The sequence below is a fragment of the Mastigoproctus giganteus genome, chromosome 9 (assembly GCF_048544385.1).
Source record: "Mastigoproctus giganteus isolate SK-2022 chromosome 9, ASM4854438v1, whole genome shotgun sequence".
Lineage (NCBI taxonomy): Eukaryota > Metazoa > Arthropoda > Arachnida > Uropygi > Thelyphonidae > Mastigoproctus > Mastigoproctus giganteus.
Genome location: NC_143583.1, coordinates 128,215,608 through 128,242,798, shown reverse-complemented (window position 1 = coordinate 128,242,798; position 27,191 = coordinate 128,215,608). Strand labels below are relative to the sequence as shown.

The 27,191-nt window shown below is 37.8% G+C and overlaps 1 protein-coding gene across 1 annotated transcript in view; it reads left to right on the top strand.

The window, feature by feature from the left end:
• The first annotated feature begins 13,653 nt into the window (after positions 1 to 13,653).
• Positions 13,654 to 27,191, top strand: part of LOC150080719 (NEDD4-binding protein 2-like) — an 88,865-nt gene continuing 75,327 nt past the window's right edge. Inside the window, exons 1-2 of the mRNA XM_090382029.1 lie at positions 13,654 to 14,090; positions 20,820 to 24,665. Of these exons, the coding sequence (XP_090238155.1) occupies positions 13,829 to 14,090; positions 20,820 to 24,665 (4,108 nt within the window). The 5' untranslated portion in view covers positions 13,654 to 13,828. The remainder of the gene's footprint in view (positions 14,091 to 20,819; positions 24,666 to 27,191) is intronic.

The window sequence follows — 27,191 nt, the reverse complement described above, 5'->3', positions numbered from 1 at the left end:
TAGGCCTACAGTGTAAATATGTCAGTGTAAGTGTAGTGTAGTGTAATATTCGTGTTTTTGGCAGGTCACTTAGTCACCAGGCAGCAGACACCACCACCACCAGGGCATCCGCCACCCAGCGCCTCCCTTCCTGGCATATAACTAGCGCCATCTGTCAGTAAAATATTAATTTATTTTTCAAAAATTATAATTTAAATAATTAAAACAAAAAATAAACCTTTGTTTCGAGTTCATATTTTCAGTGGTGTAGCCCAAAAAATAATACTGGAGTGCTCAGAAAGGAAGGAATAAATTTTTAATTAAATATGAAATTTACTATTTAAGAAAATAATTGGATTTTCTTAAATTCTTCCTGAGTATTATCTTCCTGGTATTTAAGAATATAAAGACTCGTGCGAATCCGTTAAACACAACACAAAACAACAACAAAAATTGTCCTGCCCCCAGAGAATCAGTCATCAATCTGGGTGGAACAAAAAAAATCCCCCCAGACAGACACCCAATCAGTCTAAGGGGAGGGAAAAAATGAATAAATAAAAAATAATAATAATAAATAAATAAAATATATATACAGTACCATGAAACTCCAATTTAAAACAACATGGATTAATACAGACAATCGTTTCCGTTTATGGAATACTCTCCTACAATAATCCAGAAACAAAGCAAAATTGTCAAAACTAGACGGCCATTGCGTTTCAGTACCCCAGCTTAATTCAAACAAATTAGATCTCCAAATACATCTGTATTCCTCATAAATCGGACAGTAATACAAGACGTGCTCCCAAGTTTCTGGAGACCGACAAGAACACAGGGGATCTGTTTCCAAACCTAGGTACAAAAACAATGCAACTTTCGTCCGAGATAGATTAACTTGCCCACGGTATGAAGTAACCCCATAAGTTATTCCCGAAGGTACGGGATACAATCTTTTTCGCCACTGTCAGGAATGGCAGCGATAATAATCACTGGACTACCCATGATGGCATCACCAAGAAAATAATCTGCCCTGCGTGAGCATTTTTACATAATAGAGAAACTGAAGGGGGTGACTAGCTGCTCTTTAAGGGTACGGAACTTTTCTGAAGAGTTCCAAATTTATCGTGACTATTTAGCATTTTTCATTTCAGAAAAATGACAGACAGAGAGAGAGCGAGCAGAATATATAACGTCTTCCTCTATGGGATATTTATAGTCTTCTTCGAAGATTATAAATATGACAAAGAGGAAGTAACTATGTCTATTTCTTAAAGATACTAAATTCTGAGCTCAGTGTTTCATGAATTTCTTGAAGCGGCACTCCACTTTTAAGGAATAAATTAGAAGCTTTTCAATGAAATTTGTTCCTTAAGGCGATGTTTATCACTTCAGTTATTTTTTGGCCCTTTCATAAAAGTTTAGTAGTTACTCTCACTGCCATAGCTTGTTTAATTTGCTTCAGTTTGTTATTCAAATTGAATCCATGAAACTTATTTCGAATCTCATCTGGTATATCATATAAATTCTTCACTCAGGCTATTAAACATTCTTGAAAATGTATATTTGCATTAAGTATTTGCACACCATGCTTTATTGCATTGTATAAAATACAGGCACTCCCCGGCTTACGTAATCTCGACTTATGGAAATCCTATTGGCGACCCAAAACTGCACTCCCTTGTGCGGATCTGTTTTTCCTATTTCCTGGGGAAGGAGGGGAGGAGAGCTTTTTTTTTTTTTTTTTCATCTTCTCCCCGCCCATATTTCCCCATATTTTCACTCTGGATAGGAAGATGAACCCTCATTTTCCTATCCGACCCCTCTTCTTCCTATTTCACCTCCCAGTCTTCACCCTCCCCTCCCAACATTTTCTCTTGTACAGAGACGGCCCCACATGTCCAAATTTAAATTACATCAAAATTTGTCAGACCTTTTAGGCTCTCCAGAAATAGTTTTTTTAGCGTAAAACCCCACGTAGCGTTTTATAAATGCAGTTTTACCAAAATCAACCGCGATCGCTCCAACCTTTATTTTAGGTCCTAGCCACCGAAATCCCAGGAAAGTAAGTGGCAGGACCTGCCAGAATATATATAGTCTCTTGGTACACCCGGCAGGCTTCCCCATCGCTAGATATGGTAACGCCGGTTCCCACTTGGGGCCGGCGGCCAACAGGCTGGATGAACAATGGGCACAACAAACTACATACCACATGACCCATATATTATTTTTAAACCTCTGACATAGACAGGGCACTGTCATTCAATACATAGAACATACGCGAAGACGGGAGAAATCCTCGGAGCAATCTGACCCTCAACATACTTATACATATATGGCTATACCTATATATTAATCAATAAAAACCTACTGTCTAAAGTTTGTGGTATCAAATTAGCATTAACATTAGTAAAGGCACATGATGCAAGAAAGCAAACTTAATTAGCATCAACAAAAAAAAAAAAAAAAAACCTTCTCGTTTCACCCATCCACTCGCTCCAAATATTTGTCTATATCTGCTTTGAATCTGTTTAACTTATTAACTTCTACAACGACAGATGGAAGTTTGTTCCAACAATCAACCACTCGCTGGCTAAAGGCAAACTTCCAACACATCTATCCTACAACTGTTTTTTTTTTCAATTTGAATTTATGCCCTCTCAGGCGATTATTCTGAGCAAGAGGAAAAATCCCATCAGCATTGAGCATGCTCAAATCATTCAAGGCCTTATACACCTCAATCAGATCATCTCGGAGGTGTCTAGTCTCCAGACACTGTAATTTGCAAAATCTAAACCTTTCTTCGTAAGAGCAAACCTTTGTTCTATTCACTAATCTTGTTGCTCTTCTCTGTACTTGTTCCAACAGCTCTACTCCTTCTTAAAATGAGGCCCCCAGACCTGTATACATTACTCAAGGTGTGGCCGGACCATTGCTTTATACAAGGCGATGACCACGTCCTTGTCCCTGATAGAAAAATTCCTGTATATCATTGACAAAACACCATGAGCTACTCTTGCAGACCATCTGCACTACTCACAAAACTTCATATTTGCCTGAACAATTACCCCCAGGTCCTTTTCATTCTCTACCACTGTCAGTGTAGTATCACAGAGTTCATACGTTGCTCTGGGGTTGCTGCTTTCCATATGCAGTACTTTACATTTGTGAATGTTAAACTTCAGTTGCCGCCTCTCAGCCCATCTGCTCAACTTTTCTAGATCCTGTTGCAGCAGCGTACTGTCATTAGTGTATTAACAACGCTGCCGACATTCGTATCGTCTGCAAACTTAAACATTAAGCCTGATATACCATCATCAATATCATTAATAAATATAGAAAACAACAATAGACCCAACACTGAATCCTGGAGGACTCTACTAATAACATTAGTCCACGAAGAGCAAACTATTATATTTAGGCCACCCGAATAATAAAAATTCATCTGCCGTGTTGTGTCATGTGTCTGTTAATTGCGTGTGTTCTATGGTCTATTTGTCTGTTTGCTGGACGAAAAACCCCAGTTTCTGGGGGAACCTTGCTATGTACGCCTGAGACCGACTAACTCAGCCACGGTGTGAAAAAAGCCCAATAAAGTTCCTCGCGTCATCAACGAGATTCGAACCCGGACCTTTTCCACCCGGTGTGGGGAGAACCGTGACGATATCACTGTGCTACACGCGCAGACTTCCACGAAGAGCAGTGTCCATTGATTACCACTCTCTGTCTTCTCCCACTCAACTGTCCCTTAATCCATAGCAGCAATTTGTTTCCAGTGCCACACTGCGCCAATTTGTGCAGCAGTCTTCGACTTGCAACAGTATCAAAAGCCTTTCTAAGATCCAAATATATGATATCAAAATTATTCTTTGCATCCAGTTGCTTTGTGACCACGTCATAGTATCCAATCAAATTGGTCAGACATGACTTCCCCATATCAAATCCATGCTGTGTTCGAGCTATAATTGTAGTCTTGTCCAGATGATCCTACAATGCTTCTCTAACCGGTGCCTCCATTAATTTCCCTGGAACAAAAGTTAAACTAATAAGTCTGTAATTACTTTTGTCATCCTTTGATCCTCCTTTGTGAATTGGGGTCACATTTGCACATCTCCAGTCCATGGGTACCTCCCCTGAGTCCAAGGAAGCTCTTAAAATTATGGCTAAGGGTTTGCTTACTTCCTGTGCTGCCTCCTTTAATATAACCAGATAGATCCCAGCCACCCCAGGTGCATTTCTTATGTTTATATTCAAATTTGGACTTGTTAAGAGGAAAAATAGAGAACGATACGGCAGCAGAAAATAGGAGTATTCTCTTTAACATAGGACCAATGGCGAAACTAACAAAGCTAATACCACAATACGACCAGCTTTGATTTATACATGTTCTTACAAAATACGTAACGGTTGTCTCTATTTTTTTCAATGAACTATTTTAAAATGAAATTAAAACGAAGGATTTTCACGAAGTGAAGAGGAGAAAAACTTAATATCTTAATGTAGCTATAATAATAAAAAAATATATATATAGTAATAATAAATAAGTGCATTTTTTCAGTTCTCGATTTGGAATATATTAATTGGAACATTAAAATTTTTGACCAAAAAAACAACATGATTAATTTCAATATATTTTCTTTAAAAAATTTATGCAATACATGAATCATTATACACCAGTTTTCCTCGCTTTTGCCATTTAGATGCTACAGTTAATCAGAAATAGTCTCCAATTAGTAATCGGAAGTGGCCATCATGGTTTAAATGCGTAAAACTGGTTAATTTTTAATTTGGAAAGTTTAACCACTGGAATGCATTCAGTTTAATTTTAAAAAGCAATCTTATACTAAGCATGCCTGCCTAATGTAAGTCCTAGTAGCGACTCGGATACTCGTTAAAAGACTACAGTGTCTTCCCATGATAAAAATAAATAATATGGATTTTTTTTACTGTTACATGATTATAGTTTAACGATTCCCTGAAATCTGAGAAAGAAATAATTTTTCTGTGCAAGAAAATGTATTTCGATAAAGAATAAGACAAAAAAAAAAAGATTATGTTAAAATTAGAATTCTCTCTAAATCTCATTTGTGTCTGTCGGAATCTTCTTAATTTCAAGAATCTTCCTTACATAACCCGACTGCTTAGAAGTGTTATGTAAGGAAGGTTTGTTAATTAACTGATTTTGATAATAAAACTGAAGTTTTTGAAAGATATCGGCTCACCGATTCTTCAATTTTGCAAGAAGTCAAAATTCTGTTGATTTTTCAATTAAAATGATGACAAATGTAATGTCAACGACCAGCGGATATACGATTGTTTATAAGGATTATTGTATGATATTTGTAAAGAAGTTGCCTTATTTGTGAAATACACTGTGCTGCCACTTTATTAGGTACACCTACCTAGTAGCATGTTTAGCCTCCTTTAGCTTTCAAAGCAACCTGAATTCGTCTAGGCATGGATTGAACAAGATGCTGAAAACGTTGTGCAGGAACGGAGTACCATGCAGACATGAGTGTGTCACGCAGTTCCTTAAGATTCAACGGAGGTGTAGGCCTGCAGCGAACAGCCATTTCCAGCTCATCCCGAAGATGTTCAATAGGATTGAGATCCAGCGACTGAGCAGGCCACTGCAGCAAAAAAAGTCATTGTCATGTTCCTGGAACGATTCCATAGTGATTCGGGCTTTGTGCACTGGTGCATTATATTGCTGGAAGTAACCATCTGACTGAGGATAAACTGTCAACATGAATGGATGCACTTGGTCAGCAACGATGTTTAGGTACAATGTGGCATTCAGACGTGAATCTATGGGATATCACTGGATCCAACGTATGCCAAGAAAACATTCCCCACACCATAACACTGCTCCCACCATCTTTCACAGTAGTTGTCAGACATGACGGATCTATGGATTCATGTTGTTTTCGCCAAATTCTGAGCCTTTCATCAACATGATGCGCGAAGAACTTCGACTCGTCAGACCGAGCAACTGTTTTCCAATCCTCAATATTCCAGTACTGGTGTAGCTATGTCCACAGGAGGCGTGCTCTCTTGTTCTTCATTGATAACAAAGGTACGCGATGTGGCCGTCGGCTGTTGTGTCCCATTCGCGACAAAGTGCGACTAGTGGTCCGTTGCGATATTTTGTACTGCGCACCAAGGTTGTATTCTGATGTGATGTGCAACATTTTGGCCCGTCTGTTTGCTTGCACAATTCTAGCCATCCTCCTCTGACTTCCTCTCATCAACAAGCGATTTTAGATTTAATTATTTGTAGTGCGCTTGCGCGAGTTGGTGTATGTCGTGTTCGGTTATGCTCGTCATAGATAGCAAGTTTTAGTTACTTATCCTTTGACCGTACAGCATGATTCAAATACCAATAGATTCCTCTTCTTCCGCCCAACACGGATGAGCCATCATCTCCATCATCAAACAAACAGGTACTTCATGTTTTATAGTTTTTTCTTATGCTATTGCTTCCATTATATTAGCTCTAACCCGTATACAGCCAGCAATCACTAGTGCCCTAAAGGCATATGACGACATCGTGGTCAACCTTGAGAAGTGAGAAGTCACAAAGCCCTGCGCTGCTGAACCCCCAGGGTACGTTAAACTCTCCTATTCTTTCAGCTTTAAAACCTCCCCTCTCAGCAGCAATACAGTGGTTGTATCAATACTAATCCTCAGAAGTGAATATAAAGGCACTGTATAACCCGTCTTATTCCGACCCCCACAGGCAAACCATCGTCAAGAGAACGCCTAAAATACAAGCGGTTTTAATTCTTCACAGAAAAGTGAAGGACAATTTTAGTCGGACAATTTTTCAACCTAAAGGCTATGGCAGAATCAGAAATTTTGACAAGCAACCCCACGTGCTTCCGTTGTAAAGTAGATCATCAGGAAGCAGTAATCCAATGTACGTCATGTCGGCAATTTTACTGCGCGGCCTGCACCAAATGCGATATAAAGCGGTTCAACAAGCAGCGACGTCAAAAGTACATCTGCCCATTCTGCAAAGGAAGTAAAGAACAAATGACAAATGCAACGGAATATGTGGATATCCAGAATGACACGGAGGTCGAAAATAAACAAAGGTCCAAACATCAAACTTTAGTCAGACTCACGCTGCAAGTCAAACTGACTCAGTAGCGGTTAACCCGCAGTGTGAAATGGACTCAGAGGTCTGCAGTCAACAACCAATCATCGCGACACATGAAAATCCTGTGGAATGCAGGAAAGAAAGCCAAGGGGAAAGTAACCTCCTTAATGATGAGCAAAACAGGTTCCTGAAATACATTGATGGCATCTGTACAGAACACATGAAATTGTTCCACATGCAAACTGCAGAATTTCTGGAAAACATAATGTGGAAACTTATCTGAAGAGAACCGGCAGCTTCGTGTACAGAACAATGACATGAAACAAGAAATAGGTCTCCTAACCAATGAAATGCGTCAACTAGCAACCTTATCTTTGCCCAATGAAAATAGTACCCAACAACGTGGCTCAGGGCCCTTGGAAAACAAGAAACAAGAAGTAGAATTGATACATGATTCCAACGCTAAAAGGAATTATAATCCCCAATTTTTGTATAATGCAATGCCTCATATGCCTGTCACCCTTAGCCCAATGGCAGCCGTAACACAAGGAGATAACAATCAGCTTAATAGCAGAGATGCAGGGCTGAATGACTGTAGCTCACCCAAACCTGCATCTAACAACACTGGGGGTAGCCACTCAAAGACCTCTCAGGTGGCCCTCTCCACAATACCGACTCAAAATACTACTAAACCTAAAAGGTTAAAGGGGATCCATACTGGAAAGGGTGCATCAAGACCCACATTTGCAGAAGTAGTCACCGGCAAAAAAGATGCTGAGAATAACCAAAATATCCCACCAGCAGGACTTATGGGCAACCTCTACTCCCTGGCATCTCTCACCGATCAACATGTTCACTCAAAAGAAACCAGGATGACATATTCAACATATCAGAAAATGGAACATGGAAGACAACAGGGCAATAGAGATGCCACAGAACTTTCCTCGAAGGGAACTCGTTCTAATTCGTACAACATCACAGCAGTTCAGACTCGTGGTCGAATCTTTATATCTCGACTGGAACCGACTACTAAACCAGACAGCATTAAGGCCATGTTTACAGAACTACATGGGATGAATATTGATGTGAGACAGAGAAGAACCAGGTATCCAACCTATGCCTCTTTCATCCTTACCTGTCACCCAGAGAAGATGAGCTTCGTACTGGATCCAAGGCTGTGGCCCCCTGGAACCCTCATCAAACCCTTCCTAGATCAGCAGCCAAGAACTGCAATAAACCACCGACATCAAACGCAATAGCAATTAAAGCTACCAAGCTCCCAAGCCAACAAAACGCATGAGAAATCAAATAACTTCACTGAGAACAAACTTACCATAGGAAACAAACTGTCCACATATCGTTCAATACAACTCTCAGCAGATTATAATGATAATCCCCAGAGCTTCAGACCGGTAAAGAATATCCCTGTACACATCGCAATGCACAGTAGACCAGTGCGAACTTTAAAAAGAGACCTGCCACCTGTACGAACTCCAGTTATTATGGCTACCACGATTCGAATTGTCTATCAAAATGCAAGGAGTATTTGTAACAAGCTAGACACTGTCGAACAGCTTCTCCTCTCTAAAACCTTTGATATTCTCTGCATTGCCGAAACGTGGCTTGGAAACGGGCGGGACTCCGTTACCTGTGCTCCTCAGGCTGGGTACCAGATGCTCAGTTCCCCCAGAGAGGATCGTAGAGGCGGGGGAGTTGCAATATTCTATAATACCACTATCTTCTCATTGGCACATTCTGTAGTAACCCAATCCCTTGCATTTGAAGCTGCTATGGTATCCCTCAAGCTCAATGCCAACCTGATAGACATAGCAACAGTATACATTCCACCAGGCCCAAACAGTGACATCATTGAAGATGTGATCCACTGGCTGGTAAATCACCTCCATGCCTCTGCTAAGCACATTGTTTGTGGAGATTTCAATCTTCCACCTACTCTCGCACATCTTAGTAGGAAACTCATTAGCAGTATGGATTCATTGGGTATCAGCCTACTTAATTGCCACCCCACGAGGGGATCTAATCTCTTGGATCTGATGTTCTCTTCAGCACCATGCGACCTCGAAGACAGTCCTCAAAACCTATTTCAATCCGATCATGAACCCATTGCCATACTCCTGCACTTAGCCGCACCTAACTTTGATATCCAAGGCCCAAAAAAGAAAAAAGACATCACAGCACCCAAATTCATTGATCCATCGCGATGTCTCGAAGCTGCATCCTCGATACCTTGGGAGGCTCTCAATAATTGTGATCTCGAGCTAGCTGTGGACCTCATGACCAGATGGATTCGAACCATTGCAAGTTATGGTGCTACAAAAACTGTCTGCATCACTCCCCGTTCGAGAGCTTGGTGGACACCAGCACTGAACAACAGCTTTCAACAAAAACAAAATCTGCATAAGAGATGGAAAGATTCAGGAGCTATACAAGATCGTATTGCCTTCTCCAGAGCCCGGGCAGTTTTCAACCGTCAGAAAATATTTGCAATTAAAAAGCATTTAAATTCAACCCTACGAAAAGGCAAATCGTTTTATGACTCTCAGCACACAGGATTACCTAAAGCACTGGACCTTGAACTGTGGATGGACCACATTGCACGGTTCTCAAACACTGTGGTCCCGATGCACCCAGGCAACTTACCCATCAACAACGTCCCTACTGATATGCTCGCCACCGTTCGCATCACCAGGAAGCAGCTTATAACTGCTATAAATGGATTGCCACCCACTGCAACTGCAGGCCCCGATCTTGTGCCACAATTCATGATTAAATGTCTTAGCTCGTTTATAATCGGTCCTCTACTATCAATTTTTAACCGTGTCTTAACGCAGCAATACTTTCCCCCTCTTTGGAACAGATATACTGTGAGGCCACACCCTAAATGCCAATCTGCAACCCTAATTAAACAGTTCAGACCAATTTCTCATTCTTCCAGCCTCCTGAAGCTCATGGAGAAGACATTACTTTCCACCATCATCAATCAAATCATGCCTCAGAAACCCCCACAGATTCACTATGGCATTCCAGGGAGATCCACAGTCACCAATTTAACATCGATAACTAACACCATTCTCAGTGCACTAGAAGCTAAAGCAGAGATTTCTGTCACCTACATCGCCCTGGAAGCTGCTTTCGATTACATCAGTATTCCCTCACTTGTTCACCTCCTAGAAAACTACTTCTACATAAAAGGTGACATGTTGTGGTTTATCACAGCCCTGCTCTCTGACAGAACCATTCATCTTAAAGCGGATCAACACACAATCCGGAGAAAGATCACTGCGGGAGTTCCCCAAGGCGGAGTTCTCTCCGGAGCATTATTCACCGTTGTTATTATTCCGTTTGTGCAACAGAGAGAAGACATACTCTGCTATGCCGATGATATTAAAATATATACTCAGATCAACCCTGGCGAACATCTCTCAAACATCAATAAAAAGATCTGTGAAAAGTTACACGACTTAGGATCCTATCTCCATCAATTTGGCCTCCTCATTAACCCTGCCAAATCAGCCCAAATTGTCTTTTCTCTGAAGCGCCAACCCACTGAAATCCAAGCTTCTCTAGACGGCATTCCCTTCCCAGTGGTCAAGATGCATACAGACTTGGGAGTCGTCTTCGACTATAAACTGAGCTTCAACCCCCACATTGACAAGCTCATAGCAAAATTCTGTCAAATGCGCTGGACCACAAAACAACAACTGCTCCACGTTAGGGATCTGGATGTGACTCGTCGGTACATATACACCTCAGTATACTCCGTCGTACTGTATGCCTCGGAAATTTGGGGGTCCGCGGCCCCTACCAACATCAAGCGCGTGTACTCCGCCGAATACTGGCTCCTTCGTTGGATCACGCAAAAACATCGTCGTCCACCCCAGCAAAGGACAACTGCGATGGCGACGTCACTTCACTTTGCCCGACTTCCAGATCTTGTATTTGAAAAACGCCTCGTTCTCACTGTCAAGATGACAACCGGAATGGTCTCGGAGCCAAGCATCTGGGAACTGTGTGGCTGGAGGATCCCTCTACCCGGACTGAGGTCAGCTCCCACGCTCACAGCTCACTACAACAGACTATCACTCAGTGACCGCTTTCTCCCCAGGGAGATGCTCCCCACAATCCTTTCAATTGACGGCGACCTCTGTAGGTTTGTGAAGGATCGGAGGTACCGAAGAGAGATCCTTAAGAGCCTGACCTTGGCCAGGCAAAGTGCACATTGATAAGGGCAGCATAATAATGCCCAATATATTGTAAATAATGTTCAAAGCACGATGTCTTTATGAATATGTTGTAAATAAAGTCAATAATATCTTTACGAATATAAATATTAATATAAATGTAAATCTGAATATCTTTATTATTTCAGTGTAAATACTGTCAAAAGCATAAAATGTCCTGTAAATAATCTGACACTGATTCTATTTTATTGTTGGCTCTGGGGGATGAGCCCAAACTTCGATGTGGGCCCCGTCTCCCCAAGGCTATTATTGTCCACCATCCAATGTAAAACCCCTGGCATTGCTGCTGTGAAGGGTCTATTGTATATACCACGTTTGTATACAATAAAGATTATATATATATAGATTTTCTTCCAAAGGAGTGTCGTTGAGAGGATGTTTTCTGTTCGTTGCATCATTCTCGATACACTCCTGACTCTGTGGTGCGTGAACAGTTCAGGAGAACTGCTGTTTCAGAGATGCTTTGTCCAGCATGTCTTGCACCTACTACCATGTCACGTTCGAAGTCCGTCAGATCACTCCTTTTCCCCATTCTTGCTACGGTTTGTACGCTTAACTGATACTAGAAACGTTATTCTGTTGCATTTTTATCCCTAACTGTGGTCATGTGACTTGCAACGTTGTGACACAAACCATTTGTGTGCACAGCAGGGATATACCTAATAAAGTGGCAGAAGAGTGCATATTATTTATGAGATTTTTCCCTATATATGCTCTTATTGGGTATATGTACTATTTCCAGGGTCGTTACTAGCACGGACAGGAAATCGCCCTCCCGAATAACCCCGACACTAAATTTATATTATTCATTCGTAAACTGTTCATTTTTCTCCAACTAATGCTTTCCAAACTCTGGGCTATTGATTTATACGAGGGCATGTCTATTTCTAACATAATCACATAAATAATTTCGTCTTTTGTTAGCTAAAGTGCTGTACTATTCCTGTGAGCACGACACACATCATGTAAACAAAGTGACTATATATATGGATGTAAGGTTAAAGAAGCAGGGACCTTTGAAAAATAGCTGCACCGGGCTTCGCGGGTTTTTCGCTGACTCTGCTTCCTTATGCTTGTGCTGTATATGAAGAGTTCATTCTGATGGACCGTAACGATGTATTGCATAGAGCACAACTGGGCGAGAACATGTTGAATGATAAGGATATCATCCATATGGATAAACTTTCTTTCCCCGACTTGAATATCTTTGGCCACGTCTGAGATGCCCTGGGAAGGCGTATTGCAGCTTGTCCAGACTGTCTAGTGATACTTAATTAGATAGAAACAGCACTTATACAAAGGTTGCTGATGATTCTTGAAGCGCCTCATTGGTATCCTGATTTCATTGATGTATCGCAGGTGCTCATCATGTCTGGCAGTTAGTGGGGACCATACACCATACTAAAGTCGTTGTCCGTGTTCAGAGCGGTCACTAAAACTGTTGCTACAAGTTTACAGTAATTTACTTCCGGTGTGCAATGCTATAGTAAAGCAGCAGTTATGGTTTGTTCTGGAATTGCTTTCAATGTTTTCGACATACACTGATCGGAACTCATCTTCAACGAAATCACGAGGTACTTATGTCATCATATTTACGCAAATATCGTTTGTATTGTGATCCTCTAATTGCTTTGACCAGTGAATGCCATGGAAGTCCTCTCCGAGAAGGAAAAATTCAGCCACTGAGTGAAAATTGTCCATAAAGGCTCCTCGTGTTTGTAAAATAGAACCATCTTGTACTTTAGGCCAGAGACGAGAATCGAATCCAGGTAATTCCTATTTAGTCTAGGACAGCAACATTAATGCCTGACGCAACCCAGAGTTCAGGAGCGAGAGTATAGCACGCGTTCTTTGAGTGGACCGGGGTTCAAGCCCCTGACTATTAAATACGATAAATATTTGTATTGACGATTTATTGTAAACTGTACTGACTTGGTTGTCGTGCCGGAGTATAAACAGAAAATTTATTTATTAACTACTTTCTTGAGAGGGGTAGCGAAAAGACCATTTTTTCACTCCTTTTGAGTTAATTCCGATTAACTCAAAATTCGAGTTTTCGGTGGAATTACAAAATCTCATAAAATTTCATTCAGATTTTATGAAATGAGAGGTGTTCTCCAAAAAAAAAAAAAAAAAGAAAAATGTCCTAAGTCGGATTCTCACTTACAGAAGAATTATTAATTAATTTTTTTTCATGTTTGAGATTATATAACCTTGGCTCCATGCAACAATATTTAACACGAATTCCACTGTTTACACGAGGATGATGTAGTAGTGGCGCTATTTATGTTGATCTGTTGCGTAAGTTGCTGTGTGGCATGTTTTATCTGTTTAAATTTGAAGGCTAATGTTGTGTTAGCAAAAGGAAGATAAATTTTGCAAAAGCAAGATAAAATCATGAAATATATTTGCATAGCGTTTTTCAACTCTTTACTTGAACATCCTGTTTCGTCGTACTCTTTAGATGGCACTTAACTAATAAAGAAGAATGCCGAAGAAAAACAATAGGAAGGTGACAGATGGTGCCAATCGAAACTTATATGCTGGAGAATTTCGCGGCGAGATGTCAAAGAAATATAAACATACTAGAGAAGATCGTAACATAGAAAATGGAGCTGTAATTAAAAACTGGTTTGCCACGGGCGATGATATAGATCCTGTTCAGTCTCTGAGACATATACAGGATATGTTTAAGGAAAAGCTTGAACCAGATGTAGTGTCAATGATATTTTCCGAATGTGAATTCAGTGGTATGTAGTCTGTCTTTTATGTCATACTATTTCGTATTTCAGTTGCCGCATGTATATGTAATAAAAGTATCTTGTTATGACAGACTATATTTCAGGAATAATATAATTAAAACGTTTAAATTTATTTATTAAATGACAAAATAAACACAGTACAGTATTAGAATAAAATAAAATATATTTATAACTTAGTAATAATAAAAATCAAACAAAAGCAATAAAACACTGAATATATGCATTTTGCGTAAGGATAACTTGCATAAGTGAAATGCTTTCTTTATTAAAAGAAAACTTTAAATAACTAAGCTAACATAATTCCTTTAATGTTCAGAGTAAACTCAATACCATCTGTCTGGTGAATACCATGGATACCATCTGTATAGGAAAGGTTGTGACAGCATGGAAGGGATTGAGATGTAATGTAGCAAACTGAAGAAAGAATGGGGAGGGCAGCCGGGCTGAATTTACATATAAGCTAAACAAGCTACAGCTTAGGGCCTTACGTTACAAGGGGCCTTGTTCTATCTTATAAAATCCTTTTTTAAATATTGTCATAGGTGAACTGTAAGAGAGAAGGGCCTCATACATGTTATAGCTTAGGGCCACAGCAAGTTTAAATCAGGCCCTGAAGAGCAGTTTATAATGTAAGGTAAGAAAGAGGAGATAGGATGCACAGTGAAGGGGAGAGAGAATTGGGAGATTGCATTTATCATGTGAAGGCAAGAATAAACAAAGCAGTGTACCAGCATTATCACAGGAAGCTACTGCCAACATTGGTGAACCCAAATTTTCTTTGATAGTATCTTATATGAAAATAATGAGCACAGTTTATAGTTTCTACCAGATTAGGAGCTAATTGACATAGCTGCTCAGTCCAATATTGTGAACAAAATCATCAGGCAGATTGTCTGGTGGGTGCCCAGATAGTTGTTGCTTGGACAGTTTCATGCAGTTTTTAGCATTAGCAGTGGCAAAGGCAAACTTCTGCACATCTATTTTGTTGAATTTAAACATAAGAAAGGCACCTGGGGTGGATGGGATCTATCCAGTTATATTAAAGGAGGTGGCAAAGGAAGTAAGCAAACCCTTAGCCATAATTATGAGAGCATCCTTGGACTCAGGGGAGGTCCCCACGGACTGGAGATGTGCAAATGTATCCCCAGTTCACAAAGGGAAATCGAAGGGTGACACGAGTAATTACAGACCAGTTAGTTTAACTTCTGGGTAGAGATTCAGAAACGGGTACCCCTTTCAAAATGGCGGCGAGGAGAGGAGGGGGAAAGCAATGATTGACGGGTTGTGACTCCGCCCACTCAATGCGTTCCCCCTCCTCTCCTTGCCCAGTGGATTTGAAATGACACGCGGACGGCAAATATGACGGCTGAAAACAAATGAAGAAAAAGTAATTTTTAAAAAACCAAGAAACAAAAATTTACACAAAATGCAATCACTGATTCTTCTCGCCTGTACATAACTAAACTATTTCGCAAGCATTAACAACGATAATTTTTGATGCCAGTGAACACATAAATGCTTCTTTATGAGAGCATCCTTGAACTCAGGGGAGGTCCCCACAGACTGGAGATTTGCAAATGTATTCCCAATTCACAAAGGGGGGATCAAAGGGTGACACGAGTAATTACAGACCGATTAGTTTAACTTCTTTTCTGCATAAAATAATGGAGTCACTGGTTAAAGATGCATTGCAGGATCATCTAGACAAGACTTCAGCAATAATTCAGACACAGCATGGGTTTGTTAAGGGAAAGTCTTGTCTGACAAGTTTGATTGGTTATTATGATGTGGTTACAAAGGAACTGGGTGCAAAAAATAATTTTGATATCATATACTTGGATTTCAGGAAAGCTTTTGACACTGTTGCGCATGGAAGACTACTGTACAAATTGGAGCAGAATGGTATTAAGGGTAAATTGCTACAATGGATAAAAGGATGGTTGAGTGAGAGAAGACAGAGGGTGGTAATCAATGGGTGCTGCTCTTCTTGGACTAATGTTATTAGTGGAGTCCCCCAGGGTTCGGTGTTGGGTCCACTGTTGTTTTGTATATTTATCAATGATATTGATGAAGGTATATCAGGCTTTGTGTCGAAGTTTGCAGATGATACAAATGTTGGCAGGGTTGTTAATGACAGTAATGGCAGTGTGGCACTGCAACAGGATCTAGAAAATTTGGGCAGATCGGCTGAGAAGTGGCAACTGAAGTTTAACCTTGACAAATGCAAAGTACTACATATGGGTAGAAGTAACCCCAGTGAAACGTACCAACTGTGTGGTACTACACCTAAGGTTGTAGAAAATGAAAAAGACCTGGGAGTAATTGTGCAGTCAGATATGAAGTTTTCTGAGCATAGACAGGCTGCCAGGGCAGGTCATGGTGTTTTGTCAATGATATATAGGAATTTTGCTAGCAGGGAAAAGGAGGTGATTGTCTCTCTGTATAAGGTAATGGTCAGTCCACACCTTGAGTACTGTGTACAGGTCTGGAGGTGTCATTTTAGGAATGATGTAGATTTGCTTGAGCATGTACAGAGAAGGGCAACAAGTTTGGTGAGGGGAATGGAGGGATCCTTTTACCAAGAGAGGCTTAAGTTCTGCAAATTCCAATGGCTGGAGACTTGGCACCTGCACGGTGATCTGATTGAGCTGTATAAGGCCTTAAATGGATTGAGCACGCTGAATTCTGATGGGATTCTTCCACTTGTTCAGATTACGAACCTAAGGGGACATAAATTCAAATTATGGAAAGACAGATGTGCGGAAATTTGCCTTTAGCCAGCGGGTGGATAATTGCTGGAACAAACTTCCATCTGTCATTGTGGAAGTTGATAGGTTAAATAAATTTAAGGAGGAATTGGACAAACATTTAGAGGGAATGGTTGTGTGAAATGTTTTTTTTTTTTTTTTTTTTGGCTGAAGCTGCATACACTTGCTTTCTTGCATCACATGCCACTACTATTAAAAATACTTATGTTCATTCTGACAGAACCAAATATAAAAGTGATGAAAGTAAAAAAATATATACTGTGACTGAAATATCTGTTACACTCATATGGTAATGTAGGTGTAGTAATAAAACATAGTATAAGCTGGGAAACTGTTCCTTTAATAATTTTCATAAAATATGAATGCATCTGAATAAACTTAGATTAAAAAACAGTTCAGAAAATAGTTAGAGATAAATTCCTTGATTGATTTTAAACATAACTGAACCAACAATATTATTCATTTTGTGTTAATCATATCATTAAATAAAATGTTTTGCATTATGCATGTGAACCAGGACATGTTAAAAGTTTGTAATATGATGTTTATCAAAATATTCATTATGGTGTATGAAGTGTTAGAATAGTTTTTCCAGCTAAGGTAAAGAAAGCCTGCACGAGAAACATGCAAAAGTTCGATGAAATTTACTGGTAAAAGTACTTTGCCGTAACGGCATTTGTATCGTTGCTCACTTGGTAAATAGATGGTGGGTGTTATCGGTTTGGAGTAAAAGTTGAATCCCACAGGTGCTTGAAACCTTCCGTAAGTGGAGTGGGGGGTAAACTGACCTTTTCCTTTAGAATCACTAATTGAATCACGAACAGAGTCATATTGGAAGTTCTGGGGTTGTAAAAAATGTTCGTAACATAGTTTCACCGGTAAATTTTTTCGAAGTTTGCCAGTCTTGTCATGTGGGCTTCCTTTGCCTTTTTTTTTCTTAATATACAATTTATCCACCAGTGATTCTAAAGAAAAAAGGTCAGGTTACCCCTCCACTTCGGGAGGGTTTCAATTTCTACTCCTGACCGATAACACCCACCATCTGTTTACCAAGCGAGCAACAATACAAATGCTGTTACGGCAAAGTACTTTTACCGGTAAATTTCATCGAACTTTTGCGTGCTTCTTGTGCAGGCTTTCTTTACCTTCGCTGTTTTTCCTTGATAATATTATCCATGTTCTAGTGAATTCAAAAATATTAATATTATTCAGATGTAATATTTTTTGATCCAAAATAGATAGCCTCTTTCAGAGTAATTTTCACAGTCTTATCAATAAACACATCGTGTCAGTATACATGTCAGTGCTGCATTTCTGCCGTTTAAACCCTTAGTAAAAATTAGGTCAAGAATGTTGTTCTCCTGGATGACATCTTTTAGCATGTTGGTGAATAAGGTTGTTAATTCATTTCCTTTAAAAGCCACAGCGGGTGTGAAATGGTATTGAATTTTTTGCCTTTTGAATCTCCGGCGTCTGCCTTGTGGGTACTTTTGTCAGAATTCTACTTTGCCCTTTCTTTCAGATATATGATGCTCAAACTGTGCTAGGGAAAACTAATGCCCGAGAATTTCTTCATAGCACAATTTATCTCAGTTTCTTAAAAGAAGTTATTGTATTTGGAAATCTGGTTTATCATTCCACTGAACAATTGCATTGTTAAGTGGAATGATAAATTTACTATTTTCATGTAATAGTTTTGTTTCTTATGCATAAATTTGATTGAGTGAGATTATTGAAAAAAATAACACTGAGAAACTTCAAAAAACTTTTTGGATAATCGAATTTTGATTTAACTGGTATTCAGGTAACTGTAATTTTCTCACTCTGTCCATTCAAGGACAGAGGGCTGTTGATGTCATCCTCAGAGTGCTTACCATGCCATAAAAAACTGGGACTGAGAGTTGATACCTCAACCTCATCCAGTCCAAGTTGAACTGGGACTATATGAGGCTGAGGCTGAGGTGTGAAAATGAATGTTTCTCTGTGGAATTAAAATTGGGCCTAAAATTAGGGACAAACAGAACATATGCTTAGAATTTGATATTGATCCTCCTTTCTTCTTGAGTGATGTCTGCACATTAGGAATATTAGATGATGCTAATTATATATAAGATAATTAAAAAATATATTCTGTTTCTCATTTGTTGAAATTTCTTGTGCCCTATCTGTTTTTGCAATTTGTTCTTTTTCTTCTCTTATACGAAGAGTAGTCAAAAAGTTATTAGTATCGAGTATAAAAGACATAAGTACAATATTGTTTTTTTTTTTTTTTTTTTTTTTCCCCAGTGTATTCACCCTAAAGTTGAATACACCTATTGTATTTTTTTGCAAAGAGTTTAATCCTTCAAAAAAATTTCTTCAGGTTGGGTATCCAACAAGTGTCTACAGATATTTTTAGCTCTTCATCTTCAAAATGAGTTCCATGAAGATGAGACATGAGGTTTCTGAACTAATAATAGTCAGTTGGGGCCAGATGTGGGCTGCATGAGGTAGGTTTAATTGTTGAGATCCACATTCATGAATTTTAGCCTGTGCAATCTGGACTTTATGCACGTTTGTATTGTCATGGGGAAGCAAAAAACATTAATCCAGCTTTTCTTGAATTGCAGCTTTTAACTTTGGCAAAGGCTGCCACAATGTTTCCCTGTTATTGTGGTTTTTAGGTTCAAGTTAATCAGTTAGTAACAATCCTTCTATGTCCCCACAAATTGAGGCCAGCAGTTTTCCAGCTGATGTTTGGGTTGGAAACTTTGCTGGGGTTGGAGATCCTTTGTACTTGCACTGCCTGCTTTTTAATTTGGATTCAAGATCATAAAAATTTAGCCAAGTTTCATCACCAGTTGCCAGATGGGATAAAAATCTATCCGAATTAGCAAGAATTAATTAAAAATTCTCTTTTGATGATTCTGTTTCTCGTGAATGAAAAGATTTCTTGGGAACCCATTTTGCACAAACTTTGGACATTCCCAAATGCTTACATATTATTGTTAAAATGCTTCCATGGGAAATTTTAAGTAATTTTTTTTTTTTTTTTTTCTTTTTTGAAGTTCAGACACTTTTATTCTGTTTTCTTCAGCAATGGCATTTATTTCAGAAATGATTATTTCAGATTGCCAACCAGATCATCCTCAACTGGCTCCCATCCTGCTTTGAACTTAGCCGACTATCTTGCAATAGTAGCATAATTAGTTATACTTCCCCAAACACTCTAGTCATTCTTTCTTTCTTGGATTTCTATAACATTTCTCTCTTCTTTGGTCTAAAATTCGATGAATGATGCTTGATTTGCCAGATATTCATTCTTTTTCCACCTACTAACATAAAATATTATTTAGAAACTGAATAAGACATTGACATATCATATTTTTCATAAGACATCAAGCTATCAAAATAACCCATAATTTGTTAATAAATTTTATATACCCACCAAATCACTTTTAATCACACCAAAGTTGCATAGTGAAAAGCTGGAATGAAAAAATGTTAGACATACAACAGGTACAAAAGTGGGCCTAATTGTAGGGGGTCCTCGTTGTATGTGGAGTCCCCCTTTATTCATCCATTCATCTGGGCATGTTTGCTAATTATTTCTTTATACTCTGAAAAAATTAGACCATGTATTCCACGTGTTTTGTAGTTGCCAGCTAAATAGTTAAACCTATTATAATCTGCAGTAAATAAAATGAAAACAGAAAAATACTGCATCATCATCATTTAGGGGAAAAAAATTTGGGAAAGGTACATGGGAGAATATGAATCCACTCCCAGATTCATAGGAATAACAACAACAAAAAAAAAAAAATAAATAAAATTATGTTGTTTCTTGAAAGGTGAAGTCTCAGTGATGGAGGGTTAGACTGAAGAAAAATAAATTTATTTATTATTATTCTTAAAATCTCAGTTTAGATTTAAGTTAACTTAAATTAAAGTTTTAAATTTTTATTTCCAGTGGATCAAGCTCTGGAGACCTTATTTGCCCTAACCAGTGATTCAAATACAGAAGATCAAAATAATGTAAATAAGATTCTGAGTCATCCTCATGAAAAAGGATTTCAAACAATGGGACTCGATCATATAGAAGTTGCAGAAGAAGAGACATTGCTGATTGAAAAGAAACAAGAAATTGATAGCACATTGGAATTAAACCCACATGATAAAAATAAATTGAAATTTCACAGTGCAGTTGGATGGAATAGTGAAATGTCTCCACCTCTTCCATGCAGAAGTAATAGTTTGGATGTAAATTCTTATCAGACTGATGGAATAGACATAATGCAAAGAACTTTGAATGATGATGAGTTTCAGCTTCATAATGCAGCTCAGCATTGTAATAATAATGAGTTTTCTGAGGGCAGTTTAAAAAAAAAGTCTTGTCATTCTGTATCAACACCAAATCTGAAAATACATGAAAATTCATCAGAAATTTGTCAAGCACAAAATCACAAATGTAAATTCCAACCACAACATTTAAAGTCATTGCATCATCATTTAGAAGACAAACTTCAGGGTGATAAATATAGCATTGGTACTCAAGATAATATGAAGGTAATCGGCAATAACCATAAGGAAACTGTCAGGCCTGTGGCCAGATATCCACCTTTTATGCAAAGGTTTGTTAGACCTAATCCTTATCTTGTGAATAATATTTCCCCACAGTTTTTCCAGACAGGTAGCGTGCCACAGTTCATAACTCCTATACTTCACTCTCGAGTATCAGGAAAACCAACAGCCATGATAAGCAGTCCTGGTACATCAGGAAGTCCTGTCTCATTTATCTCATTGCAAAAGAATATGCAACACCAAATGAATAATCATTCATTTGATGTTGCAGGTTCACACAAATTGTTTAAATCAAATAAAGAAGTGACTGTGCCTGTTCACATGACTTCATGTGATAGCATTCTTTCTGAGGAGGCTAATTTGATGATTACGCCTAAAGAACGTATTTCGTGTGAAATTAAACAAGGCAAAAAGATTTTAATTCTTATGAGAGGCTTACCTGGAAGTGGAAAGTCTACTCTAGCAAAACAGTTGCATTACTCTGGTGTAGTGTTAAGTACTGATGATTATTATTGGAGGAAAGGAAGGTATCGTTATGATTGGACTAAACTTCCTGAAGCCCATGAATGGAATAAAAAAAGAGCAAAACGAGCAGTTGAGAAACATCAGACACCCGTTATCATAGATAATACAAATCTAGAAATTTGGGAAATGAAGCCTTATGTGAAAATGGCTTTAAAACATGGATATAAAGTAGAAATTTTAGAACCAGATACAAAATGGAAATTTAAACCTAGTAAATTAGCAAAACATTGCATCCACGGTGTGCCACAAGAAAAGATTGAGTATATGTTAACAAAGTATGATAAAACTTTAACAGTTGATAAATTGATTAGATCAGTAAATGAAACACGTAGAAAACAAAGACCATTAAATGTTTTATCGGACACATCTTTTGCCACAAAGTTTGAAAATGAGAATTTAGCTACAAATTTTGAAAATGAGAATTTAGCTACAAATTTTGAAAATGAGAATTTAGCTACAAATTTTGAAAATGAGAATTCAGTTTCAAATTTTGAAAATGGCGAAGCACCTAATACATCAAATGCTGGAAATTTGATTACAGATGAATTGGAAAGTAATAGTCCCGGGAGTCTTTGCCATATGGAAACAAATTCAGACTCCCCATCTATCAATGCAAAAGATTCTATGTCTGAAACAAGTGAAGAGCAGCAGGAGGCATTTGATACAGATGATATTAAAGATACAACATCTGAATTAGAAAATGAATTAATTACACTTAAAAACAGTGAACATTCTGAAAAATTTGAAAAAGAAGAAAAGATCAGTCTTACTGATTTGCTGGCTTTGTTAAGGCAAGATAGTGAGGATTCAGTTAGTCAAAGCTGCCATACCTCAACTAGTTGTTCTAGTCAAGATATATCTGGATGGGAAGCAGTTACAGAACATGATGATGACTTCTTTTGGTCTGGTAATATATTAGGTAATAAGCCAAATGGTGAATCTCTAAAAAATAACATTTTGGAGGAAGAAGAGGAGGAGGAGGAGGAAGAAGAAGAAGAGGGGGAGGATAAGGATGAACCCAAGACAGTGGAGGAGGAAGCCAAAGTGGATAAGGAGAGAGATTGTACAGAAAATGGGAAGGAAAAAGAGGATTATAAAATTCCGCTGAACGCTATTTCAGATGAATATGTTTTTAAAAAGCCAGGAGTTATGATGAAGATATTGAGCGAAGAAAATAGTTTGCTGAATGCTGCAGTGGAGAATGTGATTTTTGTTCCAGGGTATGAAACAGGCACAAATAATATTACTACAGATGTTTCACAACCAGAATTAGAACATCTTTTACAGACAGTGCCAAATGAACTTGCTGGATGGAATTTTCCAGAATGTGTCAGTGAAGAAGATAATACAGAACATTCTGATGAACCAAAATCACAACGTGATGTTTCTAAATTTCTGAGTAGAAGACTGTCTGCTTTTTCTAGTGTAAAAGCCACAGATAATGTCTGTAATGAAAATAAAGAATTAGTAGACTCTGTAGATAATGAAAATGAAATTATAGATTGGAACACTGCAGAAGATTCTAAAGAATTAAATTGGATAAGTTCTGATGAAGAAATAAATGAAGATTTAGAAAGAGCCACGAATCCCAAACCCCAGCGTGTGGGTGTATTGAAACAAAATGGTCACAGGAAATTATCATTTCCACTCGTTGCTCCTATACATGAAAATACTAAACATTCTGTACTAGATGAGCATAATTTAGATTTCTCCAAAAATAAATTATATCATGATGACCAAAATTTTACAAAGGTAAGTCAAAAAATTGCAGCAAACTTCACTGAGATTACAAAGCCAACAAATACAAATTTATCAAAAAAAGACTGGGAAATCCCTGATTTTCCAGATAATTTACTTTATAATAAAGATGATAATACCACTCAGGTTATGACTGTGGCTGCAGAGGAGAGGGAAAGTCAGACTGAAGCTGGAGATTTTGTTGCTTTGTATAAAGTACAGTCTGATTTTGGTGTACCCGATAACTTAATGGTGCTGTTAAGTAATTCAAATACCATTGCAGATTCATCACAGGCTGTTTCATGTGATAGAATTCTGGACCAGATTTCTGGCAATTTAAATCTTGATAAGAGTACCACTACTGAAGATCTACCTGAAGAAATGAAAATGCAAGAAAAAATAAATTTCTTACATGTGTGCTTTCCATCATTGCATCCAGATGATTTGATAGATATATATGAAAAGTGTCATGGAGATCATTATTGGGTTGCTGATCTTCTCTCACATAGTGGGTTTGATTATAGTACTGATAATAGTGATCGCGAGTCTAGAGAGTTAACACCACTTAAGATTATTGAAGATGGTGATTTAGTAGACTGTAATTCTGACATAAATTTACAAATTGTACTGCCATCTTCCATTACTTGCACTGAGCAGACTGACATTGTAACGAAAGAGTCAGGAGATAGTGAACTAATTCCAGATATTAGTAAAGATTGGTCTAGCAAACCTGAGGGAAAATCTGATGGTGTATTGAATGAATATACAAAACCAGCTCTTTCTGAAGCCAAAACCAAATCCACACTTGAAACATTTGAAGTAAATGAACAAAAGGATTCTGTAATGTATAAATGTGAAGGTTCTAAAGGAGAAATTTCTTTGCCACCAACGAAACTGATGTTAAAATTGCATAAAATCTTTGCTTTGCAGTTAGAAGAGTTGTTTGGTTCATTTGGACATAATATCATGGCAGGTAGGATTTTTTTTTTTTTTTTTTTTTGTTTGTATAGTTAAGGTTCATATTGCAAAAATAAATTTAAGTAAATTTATTAAAAGTTATAAGTTATAATTAGAAATTAAAATCTTAATATACATATTGTTTTATCTTCAAACAAACTGTTTATAGTAGAGATTTTGAATCCTTCAAGGCTACAGAATTCTTTTAATGATCAAGTGAGGTATACTTGTATACATCACTTCCAAAAAAAACAAAATGCAAACTAAAAAAAGAAATGTAATAGAGGAATGGTTATGTGAATTTTATTATTTGTCTATTACAGTTTTTTACTTTTTATTTGCATCATTGTGTTAAAATTGAAGGTGTATTAGATGCCCTCTCACCATTGGTGCAGTATATCAATGTGCTTGCTTATTTGACATTTTTCAGTGTGACCAGTTTTGTTTTTTAAATTTAATATTTTACTTAAATATATTTAAAAAAAAAAATAAAATAATGAAGAACCATCACATTTATTTCAGCTTGCTTTTTGTTATGGAAGTATATTGAGTGGAGTAATATGGATATTGCTTGCCAACTTGTGTAACAGATTTGAAAATTATAGATTGCTGTCATTGTTGGTGTTGTTTTGCATTATTAAAAAAGATTTTTTGTAATTATATTGCTTGTTAAAATAATGAATGTAAAAATGCGCAATTTTAAACTATTTCTATCTCTTATTTCTTCTAAAAAAAATAAATGATGACAGTGTATACCAGTACTCTTTCTTGTATGACTTTTCTTTGATGTGAATAATTGTGGGTTAAAATATCCATGTTTTTTGTTGTTTCTGTATGCAGTACTTTCGGTTTGTCAATGTTAAACTTCAGTTGCCAGTGGGAGCATAGTAGCACACGCTCTTTGAGTAGACCAGGGTTCAAGCCCGACTGCTAAATACGGTCGATCTGCCAACCTGCACTGGACCAGTGTGCCAGATTATGGTCCATTTCCTTCAATATGAATCGTTGAGGAGGCTTCCATCCTGCAGTGAATTGATAATGGCTGCAGTTTATGTGCTTTGTACCTTAAAAAAAGTGTCCCACAGACGTAAGAAGGTAGAGCATTGAGTGTAAGCAAACATTAGGTGAAAGAAGGCTTATCTGTCAGATATTAACTGAAGACTTACAGTACAGTTTGATATTGATGGACTCTTAATCTACCACTTATTATTATAGCATAGAAACTTTTATAAGTTCCCCATCTGCCTATGGACATTTTTGGGGATGTTTTCTTCCTCGTATGGTTTACAGTATTATTTGAAGATTTTACGTAGCACACTGTGTAAAAGCTGCATTTATTACTGTAAACCACTTCTTTCATATGCTTTTTACTTGATATTGTCTTATCTTTAACATTCCTGCAATTAGAGTAGAATTGAACCCATGAGTTTTTGTTTCTGTCTATCATGAACTGTACTCGTTTTTTGCCTTTACTTATCAATTAGTTTGCATTTTCAACCCAATTATTAAGTTTTTAGCATTCTTTATCTACATGCAACCAATTTCTTTATCATCATATCTAAAGTTTCCAAGCTCATCACTACATGGAGAAGTTATGTTCTTAGAAAAGAAAAATATAAACTTTAGACTTCATTCATGTATTTTTAACTGATTGCTTACTATTTATTTTAATACTCTGAGTCATTAGGTTACTGAGTGCAGGGGCACCTCCGTAGCCAGGTGGAAAGGAGCAGCAGTGCATAGCACACGCTTCTTGATTAGACCGGGGTTCGAGCCCGTCACCACCAAATATGGAGCATGCGGAAAGGTCAGGGAATGACCACCGCATATCCCGGAGCAATATGGCCTTAGTTGCTAATGCTCCTAAAAACCAAATAACAACAATAACAACTGAGTGCAGGAGCTGTCTATTTCTATCCTGAAATCTTTTCTTGATTTTGCATTCATGCAGCAGAATTACTAGAAATTTACATGTGACTCGTGGCTTTATATTTTCTAGACAAATTGAGGGAGTATGATAAGAATATTCACACGTGTGCATGCACATGTGTACACAGGTATGTCCCCAACATTCCAGGACTTCTTTTTTTTTTTTTTAATCAGTAGCAGTTTGTTGTATAATTTCTTTTATGTATATACACAAAAGAGGCTTATTTCTCTACTTCCATTCAAATTCACACGTCTATTCCTGTCATAGCATGGCTTTCTATTGATGTCTCTGCACCAACTTGTTTTGATCAGTATTAGTCTGTGTTGTGTGAAGATGGATGAGCAATAAGTAAAAATTAAATTTTATTTAAAAACTAGACAAAAGTGTCACAGAGACATGCAACCTGCTGGAAGCGTTCAGTGATGAAGTTTTATTGCATTCTTTGGTTTTTGCCTGGTTTCTAGGTGATCTTGAAGCCTATTAATAAGATGGAGTTCAAAGATCTAATAACAGGCAAATCAGTAGATGTTCATTGCATCATTTATGTAATTTAAGGAGCTATTCATCACATAATTAGCCTGTATATATCTTATCACATTTATACTTCTGTAA